The sequence below is a fragment of the Harmonia axyridis genome, chromosome 2 (assembly GCF_914767665.1).
Source record: "Harmonia axyridis chromosome 2, icHarAxyr1.1, whole genome shotgun sequence".
Classification (NCBI taxonomy): domain Eukaryota; kingdom Metazoa; phylum Arthropoda; class Insecta; order Coleoptera; family Coccinellidae; genus Harmonia; species Harmonia axyridis.
Genome location: NC_059502.1, coordinates 56,295,369 through 56,315,210, shown reverse-complemented (window position 1 = coordinate 56,315,210; position 19,842 = coordinate 56,295,369). Strand labels below are relative to the sequence as shown.

Sequence of the window (19,842 nt, the reverse complement as noted above, 5' to 3'; positions counted from 1 at the left end):
CTGTGACCGCTTTCCCTAAATTCTTAAATGGCGACATATGGCAAGTGATGTCTCATTTGAAAGGAATTTTTCTTCATAACAACAAAAATAAATCAATTCTAGCAATTCGTTTTTCGAGATCTTAAGAACTTGAATCTAGTTGAGATTTTGCTAGTAAGTTTTAGGCTTCATGTAAAATTCAGTGCAGAGCATGCCATCATAAAAAAAGAAAATTCCATCATAATTCCATCATAACAAAAATTCATTTTAAAAACAGAATACAAATAGGACAGTATTAATAAAAAGTTTTATTGTTCCCTCCAACATTTTTCATTCAATTGAAATTTTTGGTAATTTTATAGACATAATTCGATTAAAAATGAAAATTTTTCTCCAATGTGTTAATGATTAGAAAAATCACTTCATTCTGAATTGCAGAATATCCAAAGCTTGAGTAAAACATGTAGAAGCAGATCATGCCCTACATAATCATATATTAATTAAAATTACTCAACAAATTAAGTACTTAACAGGAAGAACTGAAATATATGTAGAATATAATTAATGAAACTTAATTCTATATCAATACATTTTAATCCTACAAGATCATAAAAATAAAAGAGATATGCCTAATATCTATTATCTGGTGGAGTGGGGAAGAATCTTTTTTTCTTCGGAGTTCCATGGGCCCTGAAAAAAAATTTGAATTTCTAAGAAAAACCTTAACGAACAGACTATCAATATTTTCTCAATGTGAAATAATACAAAGTGATTCATTCTCAATGACTAACTGTAGAAAAAGTATATACATACAATTTTGGTGTTTTACCATTCCTCACCAACAAGGAATCTGTGCTTGGAGTTTGCTGCAATCTTGAAGGACCATAACTAGGAGTAATGGTTATGAACATTTCCCAGAAAGATGATGGAAGTCCAATCAAAAACTTCAGAACCTATAATTTGAATTAGAATAAAGACTCCTTAGCAGAGGTGCCAACAGTTGGACTATCAGATAAGAATAAGTTTTTTGTATTATGAGTATCAGTGAATACATAGACAGGTACCAAAATAGATCATTTAAAAATCATCAGTTGATTCCAGATATGTTTTGTGGAGGATAAAAATATGGAAAATGTCATATACCAAAGAGTTGAATTTGTTACACTAGATTGAAATTTATTATAATCGAAATTAAATGATAGTTATTCTATTTCCACTTTTTTATTATTTATATAACTGGTTTGCTACACAGTAACTACTTCAGATTTCACATTTTCAATAACTGGATTTTTAAAAATTATCTGAGTAAATACTCGTAGCTTGTGTTGTTTCACATGAACGACAAGACAGTTAAATAAATTTTTTTGCATCCATCCATTGTATTCACGATGGATATTGATACTACACTGCGCAAAAAAATTAACACACATTATGGAAATCTCAAATTTATTCTACAACTGAAGGTGTTCTCAATGATAATTATTTTTATCAGAATTATGCATGCATATGTTATCCACTTTCGACGTTTTTCTTCACTACAGATGTTTTTCCCAGCAGGAATAAAAAAAGATGAGATTATCAGATTTTGAATGTATTGGCTCCATTCTGAAATGAGTTGTTCTCGATCAATTCTAGTGATCAATAGTTTTTCTTTCGTTTGATTTTCTACACTCAATTGCTATGCAACGCGAAACACACAATTTGAGCCAAGAGGAATGTGCCCAAGCGGTAGTTTTGCGAGAAGAAGGGTGGACATACACAAGAATTGCAGAAAGGTTTGGAGTTTCCCATACAAGTGTGTCCAGAATGTTGCAGCGATTCAGGTATGAATGTCCGAAGTCCAGGACAGGGTAGACCACGGGTAACAACTGCCATTCAAGAACGTTACTTGAGAGTTTCTTCGTTGAGACAACGGTTTGCAACCACTCGCCTCCTTCAAAATCAGCTTGAGCAAACTCATGGTGTGCAAATTAGCACCCAGACAATAAGAAATCGCCTCAGAGAATATGATTTAAGGCCTCGTGTCGCGGCAAGAGGCCCAGCTCTTACCCAAGCCCATCGAAGGGCGCGTTTGGATTTTGCGAGAGAGCATATCTTTGACTGCTCGCACAGACCTAGTGGTCGTTGATAATGGAGCTATGAATGCTGATAGGTATATAAGGAACATTCTTGAAGAGCATGCAGTGCCATTTGCCCCATACATTGGTGAAAATTTCATTTTTATGGACGATAATGCCAGACCCCATCGTGCGCGCATCGTTCAGGAGTACCTTGAAGAGGTTGAAGTCTCTCGAATGGAATGACCAGCAAGAAGTCCAGATCTCAATCCTATTGAGCAGGTTTGGGACAACCTCAATAGAAGGCTGAGAAGTTCAGAAAAATCATCCAGCTAGTCTTAATGACTTAGGAATCCAACTCAGAGAAATCTGGGAAGGATTAGATCAGAACATTTTAAGATCACTCATTTTGAGTATGAACCGTCGTTGCCGAGCTGTAATTAGCGCAAGGGGTGGAAATACCAAGTATTAAATCACTTATCAGCATTCCAGTATTTTGAAAATTGTTTATTTCTCTTCTTTCACATAAGATTCGGTGAAATCCTGAATTTTTCTTCCATAAAAAAACAAAAAATAAGTTATAAAGTCAATGTAGAGTTGACTGTCATTAAAATTGAGATTTTCAGAATGCGTGTTAATTTTTTTGCGCAGTGTATTAACAGCATTTATTCTCTTTATTTAGCAAATAATTTTCCCAAACCAACTTATCCTGATGTCATTATACATAATGAATCATTTTTAGTTTTACTTACACTTGCTTGTTGCTTTGCCTCATATAAGAAATTGTGCCTATTATTTTTGTCATCTATATCGTCCGAGGAGAAACCTACAATAGTTGGGCCAAAAACAATAGCCAGATTTTCAGCAGGCATCTTAATTTCTTTCTTCTGTGAAATTCTGGAAAAATGCATCAAACAAAAAGGGGTTAGTGAAAATAATCTGGCACAAATTATTATCTGCAAGACCCTTCATTTATCGATAAGGTTTCACTTTAGGGTTTTTCAATTAAGAGGTTTCATTTTGAATAGACCACTGTCTGGGTAGCTGTCATATTTTGACATTTGACAAATAAAAAATTACGCTATTACTAAAAACGGAACGATACACCCTTATACAACTCTTTGAAATGGTGAAAATTTTGCAGTGACAGTTTGCAAAACTGAAGCAGTTTTGGGTCATCGTGAAGCACCTTGGACGGCAATAGTGACAATTGAGGAAAAATTTGAGCTGTTGGGACAAATTAGTGATGTGAAGAATCGAAACCATGTGCGTTTCTTAATATTGCTGCTGTAACCAGTAGTGTTGATGAAAACCCAAGTGAGGCAGATACAACTGTTAAGGTGAATGGATTACACTATCAAACTATTATTAATTGGAAATTGATATTGATCTGTACGGCGTTTATTTTCAACAAGATGGCGCTTCGTGCCACACAAGTAACAATATAATTGCAATTTTGCAAGAAAAGTTTCTCACAGTGTTATTTCTTAAGGAGGTGATTACAATTGGCCACTGAGATCTTGTGATTTAAATCCTTTAGACTTTTTCTTTGCGGACATACAGCCGTAAATGAGGCTTGGAAAATTTAATGAAGAGGATATGGTGTTGCAAACTCAGCTATTAGCTAATATCATTTTTCATTGTTATCGTTTTTTTTAAATCAAAATGAAGCTTCTTATTAGAAAACCTTATATTTATGAAGAAATAGTATTATTTCACTAGTAAATCAAAAAACAAGTTTCAATAAGTTAAGCAAGTAACTGCATTTTTACAAATAACAAAAAATAAAGATTCAAGCAATATGATGATAGCAATATAGAAGTAGAAATTACCTTTGCAGATGGAGCATCATGTAGGCCAACGTGTCCCGATTTGGTTGGGGAAGTTCAGAAATTTTGGCTTTCATCTTCTCAACATCGTTTTCATTGCAGGCTGATGCGAAGTCATTCCACAAAGCCTTAGTTATTAATGGTTCTTGCAAGGATCTGAGGAAATCTTTGATAACACCGCACAGGACATGCACATCAATATCATTTAAGCATGGTGCAGCTTTACCTCTCAAAAATCTTTCCTATAATTGAAAAGAACGTTTTTTTTCTTGATATTTTCCAAATACCTACAGTCTGGGATATAAACACAGGGTGACCACCAGAAAACTTGAATTTTTGATGGCTTATCCTGACAACCATGTTAGATACGTTTATAATTTTTTTTTCATTTTGAGAAATCGATATTGGTATAATTGTGGAGAAATGGAGAACTGTATTTAATGATGAATTCATAAGTATGCTTGCATTATATGAAGTGGAGACACCAATGTCAGCTTGTTCATGAGCAAGCTTATGATATTTCGCGATCGCTCGAAACTCAAAATTATATCTTACAAAAACAGTTTGCATCTTTTAAAATGTAAATGTTTCTCGTGGTCACACCGTATTTAAATTGAACAAATTCAATACCTTCAGTGTTTTTACGTCCTTCTCTGAACCTGATACCCTATACAGACCAACTTCATTAGAATCCCTAAGTTCTATCTCATTAACGCAATGTATTATTAGTGGTGGCACCATAGGTGGAGTCGTACCAGTATAGTCAGCAATAACACTCTAAAACAATACAAAATTATTAAATAACACAATTAATGCCAACTGATAGACGAAACTCACCAATCCATTCGCCTGATTTGGGGTATTGATCACTGGAATACACGGAAGTCCCAACTTATCCCTACATTCCACATGGCAAGTATTTTTGCAGTCTTTACATTTCCAGGCCAATCTTCCAAATCGTAACCTCGACTGACAAAATCCACAGTTGTCTGGCAATACAACAGTTCTTTTCTGGAAGACATGTTGTTTATGGCCATGAACTTGATTGTTGTTTGAACTATTTTCTGTTTCGTATTTTTCCTTTTCCAAATTCAGTCTATTAGGTTTCGGAGGGCCTTCTTTCCTGTTCCACGATTGGAATATCATATCGCTAGGAACAATTGGTTGAGGATGAGACTGAAAAGAATAACAAGACAATTGGAAAATGAGTTGGTTTTACGTGCTTGTTTAAATTTGTACTGATGTAATTTTTTCATTGAATTTTGCATGAAACAAAGTGTTATTTTACAATTTAGTAGATATCTGCTTGATTGTATCTATAATTTTGTATAAAATACAATTATTCATTTAACAAGCTTAGTGGCATAACATCAATCAAATCAAATTTATTCAGGTAACAATACAGACTGGTCATGAAAACGTAGTTTTATGTAATACTTTCAACACAACATTTTGTTTATGACTCTTTCGGAATAATTGTCTTGAGGAAATGAGAAAACACATCAAAGAAATACATGCAGGCTAGGAGGTTCAATTCTTACCCTTTTGATTTATTAATTTCAATAATAAACCTTTGGAATAATTTTGGTGAAAAAAAAATTCTAAACCTCCCTGAAATTTTCAGTTTGTTTTCAAATTCAAATTTCAAATCTGCAATACTATCGTTTAGTGGATGAATTATTTTTCAACGCAAGGCTCTAGCTCAATTAGTTTAGGAGTTATGAAGTATTGAATATTTCTCTTTGAATATAAAGCTAATATCATCAGCATCACAACCAAGTTTGCCATCATATTAGATGCTAAAACGCTGCCTATTGCTGTTTCAGGTTCGAATCCAATAAGGTTTTCATTTCATAATTTGCTTTCTATTGAATGATCATAGGATTTAAATTATTTTTTGATCAGAAAGAAACAATAAACCATTCTGTAAAATTCAAATAGGTCCTTTATAAACCTCAATTTAACCAATCTAATGTGAATAAATCTATTTGGATTCTTACCCCAACCCTGTGAGGAGTAGTCTCTGGTGGAGGGGCAGATGGCGCATAAGCATTGTGGTGTGCAGAAGCACTAGGTACAGCTTCAATCACAGAAGTGGCAGTAATTGGGCCATGCTTAGGCATCATTAAGGTAGTAGTAGCCCTAACAGTATCATTTGTGCTTATCTGGAAGAACACAAAATTATTATATCATAAAATTTATTAGCCACATTAGAGATGGTACCTCCACTACTTTATGTCCAGACGATCTACGTTTTTTGGGGGCTGGTTGATCTGAAATTAAGTCAACACTTGGTCGAGCTTTTTTCCATACCTTCCCACCTAGGATTTTGGATGAGTCTAAATCATCTTCAGATTTAGAATAGCTGAAGTCTGACAAGATGGAACCTGAAAAACAATATTAGGAATACAGCAAACTATAGAAATGAAATGATAATCTACATATCAATCTGAATATGATAATTATACTTTTCATAAAAAGTATGCATGAAATTTTGTAACAAATTTCATTTATTTTTTTTCTTAGTCTATATAAATCTTCTGTCCAGATATAGGCACAGACATTTTAGTTTTCTCTACCGGTATTGTTAATTGCTCAAATTTTCAAGCAAGTCGTGAATATTAATTGGGCCATTTGCTATGACTTAGTTTTATTTTTCAATAATTAAAAATTTGTTATAAATGGAAAATGAGTATATATATGCATCTTACCTGTTGAGTTGATTTCAGGTATACAACTCAAGTGTGGGGCCTGTTCCTGATCAATTCGATCTGTCTCTAAAAAGGCCAATTTGCCCAATGTGTCCTCGGGTATAATTCTACGAGCTTCTTTATTGCTAATAAGAAACTCTTTCATTTGGGCTATTTGCATTTCCTGAAATATTCGTTATATATTAAACGTTCCTTTCAATTCAGGGACTAACTTACCAAAATATCCCTTTCTTTTTCTGCAGATTTAGTATTTCTTTTCTCTTTATCTAGGAATTTCCTAGCCAGAGCTAGCTTTCCTTCTAAATCACTGTTCTCTCGAGTCATTGCATCAAGCCTTTCTTGTAGTCTCATACATTCTTCTCTTGATGTTTGGAAACTTTGATACAAAACCTTGGTATTGTCCACAAATTCACTGTAAGATTTTTCCAGATATGTGTATTGTGATTTCAACGTTCTAACAAATCTTGAAATCTCATCATATTCGGCTATTATAGATAAATTTGCATCGGATGAACTCCCTGAAGGGCAAAATTCGGGGACACTGGATACACTCTCATCACTGTCGGAGTTGAATTTCATAGGATTCACTTTCCTGTAAGATTTCGGTGTATCCGAAGCATACGGAGTTTTGAAAACAGAATCAGACATTTTAACCTATTGAAGTTATTAATCACTGTACACTCATATGGTTTTTAAGTGGATAAACACAAATTCACATAAAAATAAACCGTTTGAATTTAGTTTGAATTCGACCTTCTGTGAATATTATTTGACGGTTAAAAACAGTGTAGCCAACCGTTACCGAAGTCGTTCAGAATGTTCGGATATCATAGCTGACAGTTGACTTTTTAAAACATTTAAAATTATATTATATACCTATATAATCAATTATACGTATCAGTATAATGATCATTTATTTACTTTAGGCTGTAAGATGAAACCAAAGAAAAATCTGTAACGTTAGTCAGTTGAAAATTGAAATGAAATAATTGCAACATAAGACCTACTTGTAGTTTTTATTTAATTATTTTCAATGACATTTGTGGTTATTTGTCAATTGTCATAGCTAAAAATGCTTAGATATCAAATAGTTATTATTTGTAAATATTTTAAATTGATAGAGCTTCTATTAATGTAAAATAGATGATATTGATAGAGCTTCTATCAATCTAAAATAGAGCAAAAATCCAAATTTTCAATAAAATCGTTCCTTCCGTACTCCCTAAAAGTTTAGGGCAGCGTTTCTCAAATATATACGTCAGGGCTTTTCCCATTCTTAGAAATTTAAAACTTTTCTAGTAGATGTGATATTTTTGACTTGAATACATTGGCGATGCCAGCTTTCAGAAACATAGGTGGCCTAGAGAGGGACGGATTTCTTTTTGGGGGGGAGCAAAGTAATGCGAAATTATACTTCTGCCAATCTTTTAGTCTTAGTATGTCAAATTTTAGGGGGGCCCCCTGATTCTCCACGCCTAGCGTCACCAATACTTGAATTAAAAGAAAAGGTAATATTTTCCACACTTTTATTATTGATACTAGGTACCTATATTGAAATTGAACAATATCTGTCAATGCCCAACCCATCCATATAGGTACAAATCCATTACAATCTTCTCTTAAAGTTAGGTACACATAATAAGTCTTCTGTTTCCTTATCACCAATTGGAAATATTCAATTCTACAGTTAATGATGATCTGAACAACATACAAAAATATAAAAATAATAAATATTTATAACTTCTGAATATAATATATACCTATGCTATCATCATTTGTACCTATTAATAACAATAACAATATTAGGAATGATATTCGGTAAAAGAGGAAAACTAATATTATATATATATATATATTGCTTCGGAAACTGAAAAAAAAAGAAAAACAATAAATAACGGTTTTCTATTCAAGTATTTGATCTCCATTTATTTAGATTAACATATATTCTGGAATTTACATTTAATTTTATATTTTCATAAATTTTTTTACCCTCACATTGACATTATACATACATATATACAAATATTACCTATTATATATTATAGTTAGGTTAGGTACCCTAGAAGCTCAACCTTGATGCTATTGCAACTTCAGTGTTCTAGCGATACCAACCGATGACTCTCACATTGCCGTTGATATTGCTTCCGCAATTTCCATATAATATCTACCTACTACTTTTGCCGAATGATCGACAGTAACATAGAAATACTATATTATATATGTTCTGAGCCCTCTTCAGACGTTTAACGGCTCTAAATGCCGATAAGATAAAATGAGTTCAGAAGGGAAGAGCAATAGAGCAGAATTCGATGTTGATTATGCTGAAAGTTCAGAAACCTAGACGGAAAATTCTACATGTTTTTTATAGACAAAAAATATGCCGTCAGATGAGATGTACCAGGATATACAAGATGTGTAAAAATTTTGGAATATATACTATATCTAATGGCACCCACTCACCAGGCTCTTCGGAAGCCGGCTTCCAGTTTATTTAGAGTTGGGCAGCTCGGGACTCGGCTGCCCGACTGTAAATCAAATACTGAACTCGACTGGAAGGCCCTCCGAATGATCGAAATCGGCAGCCTGGTGAGTGGCGGGTTTGTGAAGCTGTTCTTGCCTTCTGAATTGAAAAAACGAACCATTATAAAAAAATCTATTTACTCTTACCTAGATGAAATTAAAAAGAAAGACTTTCTATCTTAAGATGAATAGATATTTTCGTACAAGATAATATAATATATTTCTTTGGTACCAATATTTCTAAAAACCTAAGCTTTTCATATCAGTCGACCAAAGATGTCTGAAAGACATGCGGTGTCATCAGGAATGACGTTACGCGCTGTACAATCAGTTTATTACATATCAAAAAATCAACTATCAATTAGCAAGTTCCCATGAAAATAACTGGGAACTTCAGAATATGAAATTATACAAACGAAATCATAGTTATGTCTTAACTGTAAAAAGATACTTATATACCTACAGTTGAAAATTTGCTGATATTTGACACGCATTTTATTCGTGGTAAATACAATATACAATGAAATAAAACACAAATTACTACACTGATAAAAGGTAATGAGTGTATTGGTTTGTAGCCTTTCAAATTCAAAGGTATACCTGATACGAATGTATCGGCGCTGATGGTTGGTATGTGATGTCATTAGATAAGTTTTGACAAAGCCTACGAGTAGATCTATGCGTAGTGTAACACATGAAGAAGATATATTATAATATAAGGTATATCTTACTTTTATATTTCCATTAATTTATACTCTCACATCGACATTATACATACATATATACAAATATTACCTATTATATATTACAGTTAGGTAAGGTACCCTAGACGCTAAACCTTGATGCTACTGCAACTTCAGTGTTCTAGCGATACCAACCGATGAAGCTTACATTGCCGTTCATATTGCTTCCGCAATTTTCATATATCTACCTACTAAGTTTGCCGAATATTCGACAGTAAAACAGAAATACTATATTATATATGTTCTGAGCCCTCTTCAGACGTTTAACGGCTCTAAATGCCGATAAGATAAAATGAGTTCAGAAGGGAAGAGCAATAGAGCAGAATTCGATGTTGATTATGCTGAAAGTTCAGAAACCTAGACGGAAAATTCTACATGTTTTTTATAGGCAAAAAATATGCCTTCAGATGAGATCTACCAGGATATACAAGATGTGTAAAAATTTTGGAATATATACTATATCTAATGGCACCCACTCACCAGGCCCTTCGGAAGCCGGCTTCCAGTTTATTTACAGTTGGGCAGCTCGGGACTCGGCTGCCCGACTGTAAATCAAATACTGAACTCGACTGGAAGGCCCTCCGAATGATCGAAATCGGCAGCCTGATGAGTGGCGGGTTTGTAAAGCTGTTCTTGCCTTCTGAATTGAAAAAACGAACCATTATAAAAAAACCTATTCACTCTTACCTAGATGAAATTAAAAAGAAAGGCTTTCTGTCTTAAGATGAATAGATATTTTCGTACAAGATAATATAATATATTTCTTTGGTACCAATATTTCTAAAAACCTGAGCTTTTCATATCAGTCGACCAAAGATGTCTGAAAGACATGCGGTGTCATCAGGAATGACGTTACGCGCTGTACAATCAGTTCATTACATATCAAAAAGTTAACTATCAATTAGCAAGTTCCCATGAAAATAACTGGGAACTTCAGAATATGAAATTATACAAACGAAATCACAGTTATGTCTTAACTGTAAAAAGATACTTATATACCTACAGTTGAAAATTTGCTGATATTTGACACGCATTTTATTCGTGGTAAATACAATATACAATGAAATAAAACACAAATTACTACACTGATAAAAGGTAATGAGTATATTAGTCTTTCAAATTCAAAGGTAAACCTGATACGAGTGTATCGGCGCTGATGGTTGGTATGTGATGTCATTAGGTAAGTTTTGACAAAGCCTACGAGTAGATATATGCGTAGTGTAACACATGAAGAAGATATATAATATAAGGTATATCTTACTTTTATATTTCCATTAATTATTTACCCTCACATTGACATTATAAATACATATATACAAATATTACCTATTATATATTACAGTAAGGTTAGGTACCCTAGAAGCTAAACCTTGATGCTATTGCAACTTCAGTGTTCTAGCGATACCAACCGATGAAGCTCACATTCTCGTTCATATTGCTTCCGCAATTTTCATATATCTACCTACTAAGTTTGCCGAATGATCGACAGTAAAACAGAAATGCTGTATGATATATTTTCTGAGCTCTCATCAGACTTTCTTCGGCTCTATAATGCCGATAAGATAAAATTAGTTCAGAAGGGAAGAGCAATAGAGCAGAATCCGATGTTGATTATGTTGAAAGTTCAGAAACCTAGACGGAAAATTCTACATGTTTTTTATAGGCAAAAAATATGCCTTCAGATGAGATCTACCAGGATATACAAGATGTGTAAAAATTTTGGAATATATACTATATCTAATGGCACCCACTCACCAGGCTCTTCGGAAGCCGGCTTCCAGTTTATTTACAGTTGGGCAGCTCGGGACTAGGCTGCCCGACTGTAAATCAAAGACTGAACTCGACTGGAAGGCCCTCCGAATGCTCAACAGCCTGGTGAGTGGCGGATTTGTAAAGCTGTTCTTGCCTTCTGAATTGAAAAAACGAACCATTATAAAAAAATCTATTTACTCTTACCTAGACGAAATTAAAAAGAAAGGCTTTCTATCTTAAGATGAATAGATATTTTCGTACAAAATAGTATAATATATTTCTTTGGTACCAATATTTCTAAAAACCTGAGCTTTTCATATCAGTCGACCAAGACATGCGGTGTCATCAGGAATGATGTTACGCGCTGTACAATCAGTTCATTACGAGGTTCATTATAGATCAAAAAGTCAACGATCAATTAGCAAGTTCCCATGAAAATAACTGGGAACTTCAGAATATGAAATTATACAAACGAAATCATAGTTATGTCTTAACTATAAAAAGAGACTTATATACCTACAGTTGAAAATTTGCTGATATTTGACACGCATTTTAATCGTGGCAAATACAATATACAATGAAATGAAACACAAATTACTACACTGCTAAAGGTAATGAAAAATATTAGTCTTTCATATTCAAAGGTATACCTGATACGAATGTATCGGCGCTGATGGTTGGTATGTGATATCATTAGGTAAGTTTTGACAAAGCCTACGAGTAGTTCTCTTCAAAGTCGAATATTTGAACATTTCATAATTCCTTTGAGCCATATGATAGATGTATGCGTAGAGTAACACATGAAGAAGATGGTAGTCCATCATGAGGCAAAGTCACGTCGTTTTATGAAATAAATAACACTGGGTAATTGAAAAAAACTGAAACAGTTTAATTTAAACGCTGATGAAAGTGTTATAGTAGAAAATTTATGCATTTTTTTGGTGTATCGTTGGTGAAAATTCTCAAGGAGTATTCCTCGATTTCTATCAAGGACACAGAAAAAAAGAGTGAAATCAGTTTCATTGTCATGGAGCCGAAAAACAGTAAATATCAGTTTTTCATCATCACATCCTCTTGAAATTATATTTTCATTTAACTAAGAAACTTCGATTGCATAATTTTTATTTCAGAAAAACAGCTATATGTATCGTGAACTCCAAATAATATCTAGATACCTACTATTATGAGAGTTTGTGAAATAAATTTCATCGAAATAGTTTTAATCATACGAAAATGGGAACCTACAGTTCTGAAAGATCGATTCATGATATTATTTAGATTAATAAACCAAGAAATTTTTTGGAAAAACCGATCTCGAATTCTAAAATATAATTCCAACTTATCGAAAAGAGACGTATATATCCCGATATACTTCCAGCAACAGAGAACGAGAGTAAGCGATAATATATAATAAACACACAATCGGCAAGAAAACGATACACAAGCGTGGAAGAAAAGGACAAGATATTTACAACAACAAGACGAAGGTGCAAACGATTAATCACAATGCTAAAGAAGAGGAAAGAACATGCATTAAGGTAATACAGAAAATAACAACACAGAACACAATACAACAAACACACAATATTCTTAACAAACAAATTTATATTAATACTAAGTATATAATAGCGAACATTGAGATAGAGAATAAATTCACAATGTTTAAAGTTGATGCACGTTCATGTACCACTGTTTTTCCAGAATCTTTCAAATATACCTAAATGACAAGATATCTCGAACCCTTATATTTTGTTATCGAGTAATGATGGATCAATATTGAAGATATGATTATATATTTTGAGAGTTTTGCAATCCTTTTTATGAATAAATTAAATCACTTTTGTTTGGCTTTCTTATCTGTGGAAAAATTCTTTAAAAGTGATTGGTAATGATTCGTTTCAGAATTTCTGACTGAATATTAGTATTGAGATGTTGAAATTGACATCATTTGTCGCTAGGGTAGTTATATATTCTCATTTAATGTTTTTATCAACATTTTATAGCACGCAGGTCTTCACCCATTACTTCTCGACTTTAAAAAATTTATAAAGACAATTGTAAAACCTTCAAAATTATGTATCATTCGAACCCTATTGCCATTTAAGATTCTTGAGGGGGTCATTGCTATCCTTTTTGAGGATGACCCTTCACTCATGAATTAGAGTTTACAAGATGTTCTCCTCCATATCAAAATTTCAGGATTCACTATAATATGGATATAAGAATCCATAATTTTTCAGACTGTTGAATGCAAAATCTACATTTCAATAAAATTTTCCTAACATTAAATTATATTTAGTCGTAATGTTTTGTGAGTAAGAATCAAATTATTCTTTAGATGGATCCAATGGGTTACAACTCTTACTACCACCTCAAGAGAGATGATCAACTTCTACAAAATGGCTATAATGGCTACAATAACAAGGAGTCGTGTAGAAGCTGGCAATTCGCTATTATTTCAAGAAAAATGAAAGTGATATTATCCTGTAAGCTGTGTGTAATATTTTTATTTCTTTGTTTTTAATAACCTTTCAAGGATAGACATTGTGAGACCAAAATAGCCATATATATATGAACGTACTAACTTCCTTTGACTAGTGTAGTGTCTAACCTGAAGAAGCAATCATAAGCTTTTCACAAAAGACATGCTATTACCTACGAAATATATGCATAGATAGTGTTATCGTATTTTGAAGAAAATATGTTCCATTCTTTGAATATGACTATATACAGGGTGTTTCCTAAACATGCGGCAAAAATTCAGGGGGTTGTTCCTTGGACTATTTTAAGCATGTTTTGTCCTTGGATGATTTTTGAAAAACCTCTTTGTTTCGAAGATACAGGGCGAACAACATTTTTCATATTTTTAAAATTAATAATAGTTCAAATAAAAATGCGTACCGCACTGTGTTTACTAAGTAGGTACAATTTATTTTTAAATTTGTTTAACAACATTCCAATTACTAAAAACGGCCAGTTTTTTGACTAAAAATTGCTAATACATCACAAAACGAATTCAAATGAAAACCGTGTTTAATCTGTATTCCTTTACCATCTGCACTTATCAATTTTTAGTCAAAAAACTGGCCGTTTTTAGTAATTGGAATGTTGTTAAACAAATTTTAAAATAAATTGTACCTACTTAGTAAACACAGTGCGGTACGCATTTTTATTTAAACTATTATTAATTTTAAAAATATGAAAAATGTTGTTCGCCCTGTATCTTCGAAACAAAGAGGTTTTTCAAAAATCATCCAAGGACAAAACATGCTTAAAATAGTCCAAGGAACAACCCCCTGAATTTTTGCCGCATGTTTAGGAAACACCCTGTATACTATAGTTGTCATGATTTTTTGGGGTTTGGCAGGAGTTTGAAGGAGTAAGCGCAGTATTTAGGCGTCATATAATCCAAAATTTTGTCTATACAAAGACCAGACTGAAGTTATTCAAAAATTTATGTCAGCAAGTTCAATACTTTTACCTAGTTTAGATTCTTAATACATTCCTCCGTCAATTGGTATAGTATATCCAAAGTCACTTGGAGGAAGATGAATATTTCGATTATACAAGGTTTGTCCAAGTTTCTAGAAATTCCTTTGGGGCCAGTGAATTCATTGCCTAACAATATTTTCAGATAAACCCCGGTATTTTGCAGATCGCGGTATCCACTTCAAAGGGACATCTATGGCCAAGAGTTTTTATGGACTAGTTCAAGTGACTTTGAAGAAACTATACTAGTGAATAATACTTCTTTTACTTATTATATGTCTTAATCAGCAACACATTCGTTCGTGGCGTTACAAACAATTTTTCTATAATTTACCACTAGATCCCTGTAAGTGAGACTGATTTTTAGTATATGCTCGAATGATAAAACCATAGTTGTCCAGTTTATTGGAGTCACAGCCGCTCTTCACCAAGGGTTCAAGTAGTTGAATTATTGCTACTGAGCAAGTTCAAAGGGGTGTCACCTTGTTTGTTATGGATGCTTGTATTTGCATTGTATTTGATCAGATCCTTGCAAGCAGCTTACAAGTTGTTGTAAACGGCTGCTAGATGGGTAACGGTATTACCATCTTATATTTTGACGTCCTGGACATAGTCTGTCGTACTTTTACCATAATTTTGTTTAGTCTTTTTTTTTTTTGGGACTCGGCAATTGTCTGAAGGTGTAAGCGCAATAATAACATGTGATATATTGTCTATACAAGGACCGGGCAAAGTATTTTCGAAAATTTCCGTCAGCAAATTCAACATTTCTGCCACGTTGAGAATCTTTACGCATCTCTTCATCAATTAATCTCATAGACGATTTCTTTTAATTAAAATGTGCGGCATATGCCTGATTTGATCCATGTCATATTTGCTAGTGGTGCTCTTGAAGAATTTTCCACTAGATCCTTGTAAGTGCAATAAGTACCTAGAATATTATCATATAATTGTAACAACACCGCCACTCATTTCTGTGCTGGGGTGTATCTCGAAAGAATACAACATAAGATCGTCCTTCTGATATTCTAAAAACACAATTGGTATCTGGATTCATTGATGGAACAAAAACCTTAATTTCGACGATATAAAGCTAAGAATGATTATTATATATATACATTCTATTTTCTTTCTAGTTTCTTTTTTTGTTTCGAGTTCGCACACTTCTTAGTTTAGGTAATGCCGCTAGGCTAGCAGGTTCAGAAAAGTCGATCTGGATGTTGAAATTTGTGTTATTCTTAATTAGATCTTCGGAATCAGCTTTCGAGTTGAAGTAAACGTCTGCTAGATAGCATATGGTAATACTTTCGGACATTTTGGCATTGATGTCGCAGTTGCAGCCAGAATCGAGCAGCAATGATGCCATAGAGTAGCTATGGGTGAGCGAAGCCACCGGAAGAAAGATCTTCAATGAGGTGAGATTATCGAAATTAAATATAATTGATTTCAGTATTTACTGCTGGCAATGAATCAATAATTGGACTTCTTCGTTGTTATTTTGAACAAAAACTGAATAAGCTTGATACAAGAAGTAATGAGATATGACTAGTTCAAGGAGATTGTTCTTGGCCATTTATTTCTTGTGACTTCATAACATCTGGAACATCTTGTTGTCTGAGTAACTTTAGTTTATGTCCACGTCCTTCTGCCTATTTGTCCTCATGAAGACGACTTCTTTTACGTTTCATCTGTATGATTACGACTACAACATTTTCATCTTGGCCTTTTTGATAATTTTCGTATGAATTGTCTCTAGATCTTTGTGAGAAAAACTCCATCATGCATTTCTGTGCAAGATTGTGCTTATGATATCCCTCTGACATCAACTTTGAGGTTAAACCTACATTTGATCATAATCAGCTAGTTCTTACCTATTGCCCCTTAACCCTTTGCCCAAGACACTTTTACTTTAATGAGTTCAAAAAACGCTTCCGAAAATCTCAATAATTGTCCTGAATCTCGTGGTGGGGAATGAAAACATAGTTATAAAGTTTGTTCGCTCTTCACACTCTGTAGTTGAAGTAATGCTGCTGGGCAAATAGATTCAAAGGAGATTCACATTGGACTTTCTGGATATTCACACCAACGTTGTACAGGATCAGGTTCTTGACAGCTGGTTGCCAGTTTTAGTAAACGAATGCTATATGACCGTCTGACATTTTGACATTGATGTTGAGACCACATGAAGAAGGTTTTTGTTGTCTGAGTAGCATTTGTGGGCACGTCCACCAATACTTCTTCGCTCTGAGTTCTAGAATAATTTCGTCTTGGTATAGATTTTTTCGGTTGCGGTATTGGTGTATACGTCATCAGAACTCTTTGTGATATACCTATTGCAGAATTTTGTCTATACAAGGACCGGGCAGAGTATATTCGAATATTTCTGTCAGCAAATTCAACATTTCAGCCACGTTGAGAACCATTACGCATTCCTCCATCAGTTCTTCCTCTTTATTTATCATAAGCCTGATTTGATCCGCACATATTTGTTTGTGGCACTATTGACAATTTTTCTAGACGACTAGATCCCTGTAAGTGAAATTAGTACCTAAAATATTTCCATTTAATATTGACAACTCTTCTTCTTTGCAGTTTTCTACGATATCATAATCTAGATTCGTACAGCGACCTCTCCAATTCTTGACAAATATAGTATAGGTTTCTAACACCTTTCTTTGCATTCTTCTTTTTAGAATTCTTCGTTCCATAAAACGAACGGTTGTCTTTTTGCCTTTCCAATAAAAAATCCATAGTTATTATTGGTCTGTTCTTATTACGTAAGAATTTAGAAGAAACCTGTACTTGCAGTCTCCACTCAAAGTCATCAAATTGGGCATCTTGTTTACTCATCCGATTAAGTAATTCAGCTTTTTTTTCTCGACAAAAGTTATTCAGTATGAGTTCTTTATCATCATTAAAACCAAGAGTGAGAATAGACTCCCGAAAATCGGTCTCAGTCAGCTTTTGCTGACAAGATAACAAAAGTAAGTTGACCAATCCAAGCACTTGTTGGTTATTTTCGACAAGTACTGATTGTATTTCTGGCGCAGTTACGTCGTTATAGACGGCTCTTTTGGGTATATATAATGTGTACGGATTATTGCTCCTAATTCGCCTAACCTAAGTCCTATATGTTTTCGTAAATGTTCATCAAATGCAAAAATTACCTAATCAAATACAATATCATTACTCATGATGCTCTATACTGCGTAAACTGGTATCAAGAATAAGAAATATATAATTCAATTAAACTGAATTTAGTATTGAAATAAACTGAACGTATTCAAAAACATAAACTTCGAATTTGATGTTGATACTAAATCGCCGAAGTACTCTAATCAATCTTCTTTAATATTAGTAATTTCTCTTTTGAGATCTATATTGATTTTTCCCTGTTTTTCCGATCTTGTTCTGAAATCTTCGTTTACATGAACAAGCATTTCCAGCTTTTCCATTACATCGTTTATGGTGTATGCATTTTTACTTGGCGAAACCAATCTGCTTTCCGTTGATTTTCGATTATTTCTCTTTATTATTATTTCATCCTCTTCGCCAGAGAAACCTTCAGTATCTTCCTCGCGTTCCTCACAAATCAATTCAGTTTTTCCATTCTTGATTAGTTCGCATTCCATATCAGTTAACTTGGAACAACTCTGATGGAACCATTCATGACATTGCTCTTAACACTGAACATGGTATCATTGGTATCCAAGCTTACCCAGTTTCCTCTTGCATTTGCCACAATTCATTTTCTTCTGTTGAATTTCACCAAGTTCCAATCTAAATTCACGTTGAAAATATTGTTTTCAAGTCCTGTTCTGTTCTCACGTTGATAAGATAATGATGAAGGTTTTACCTACATTCGATCAGAATCTCAGCTAGTTCCAGTTGCCCCTTATAGACTTGTTCAATATTGTTTCACTGTAATGAGTTTGGACGTGCAAGTGAAATTAGTAATACCAACCTACAAAGTCAGTGAACATATACTATTCGTATTTGGTGTCTTTTGAAAGAAAACATATAATATCGTTACCTTTCTTGAGTGTAGTATATGCCTAATTTATCGAAAACAGAAACGTGATTTCCTCCTCACGAATAGAAATAAGTTCTAGAATAATTGCGTCTAGGTCTAGATTTTTTGGGTTTCGTTATTGTTCTAAAGATATACGCGCAATCATAACATGTGATATATTTCATAATTTTGTCTATACAAGGAACGGGCAGAGTATATTCGAATATTTCTGTTAGCAAATTCAACATTTCTGCCACGTTGAGAACTTTTACGCATTCCTCCATCAATTCGTCCTCGTATAGACGACTTCTTTTATTTATCATAAGGCGCTCTTGACAATTTTTCTATAATTTACGACTATATCCCTGTAAGTGAAATTAGTACCTAAAATATTTTCATCTAATTTTGACAATTCAGCCACGCATTTCTGTGCTAGGCTTCTGAACTTGGGGTGTCTCTCGAAAGAATACAACATGAGATCGTTTTCCTGATACCTACCCATCAACTTTGGGGTTATATGTTTGATGAGAATCTCAGCTAATTCTAACTTATTGCTCCTCAAGGCTGTGTCTAAGACCGTTTCGTTATAATGGGTCAAGGCAAAGACATTTGCGCCTCTTCTCAACAAAAGCCTAACAAAATTCTTACATGATGTCCTAAACCTCTTGTCGTATTCTCCGAACTTAAAATTGTAGGAAATCTTGTGGGGGTGAAACCATAGTAGTCAGTTTTATGTTGACATCGCATCCG

General features: G+C 33.7%; 1 protein-coding gene, 1 long non-coding RNA gene and 1 pseudogene across 2 annotated transcripts; 1 reads left to right on the top strand and 2 right to left on the bottom strand.

The window, feature by feature from the left end:
* Positions 1-274: 274 nt before the first annotated feature.
* Positions 275-7,352, bottom strand: LOC123673116 (rac GTPase-activating protein 1). Its single transcript, XM_045607557.1, has 10 exons — positions 6,793-7,352; positions 6,577-6,739; positions 6,089-6,252; positions 5,866-6,030; positions 4,703-5,041; positions 4,496-4,642; positions 3,869-4,107; positions 2,789-2,933; positions 793-932; positions 275-669 (listed from the first exon to the last, which is right to left on the bottom strand). Exons 1-10 carry the CDS (start codon positions 7,222-7,224, stop codon positions 609-611), a joined length of 1,995 nt encoding a protein of 664 aa, XP_045463513.1. The 5' UTR covers positions 7,225-7,352; the 3' UTR covers positions 275-608.
* Positions 7,353-12,381: 5,029 nt separating this feature from the next.
* On the top strand, positions 12,382-14,163 carry LOC123672911. The gene is made up of 3 exons (XR_006746385.1): positions 12,382-12,634; positions 12,722-13,129; positions 13,930-14,163. It is a non-coding gene; the product is annotated as an uncharacterized LOC123672911 (long non-coding RNA).
* A 2,972-nt stretch (positions 14,164-17,135) lies between these two features.
* LOC123673434 lies at positions 17,136-18,274 on the bottom strand (annotated as a pseudogene).
* Between the last annotated feature and the right edge of the window lie 1,568 nt (positions 18,275-19,842).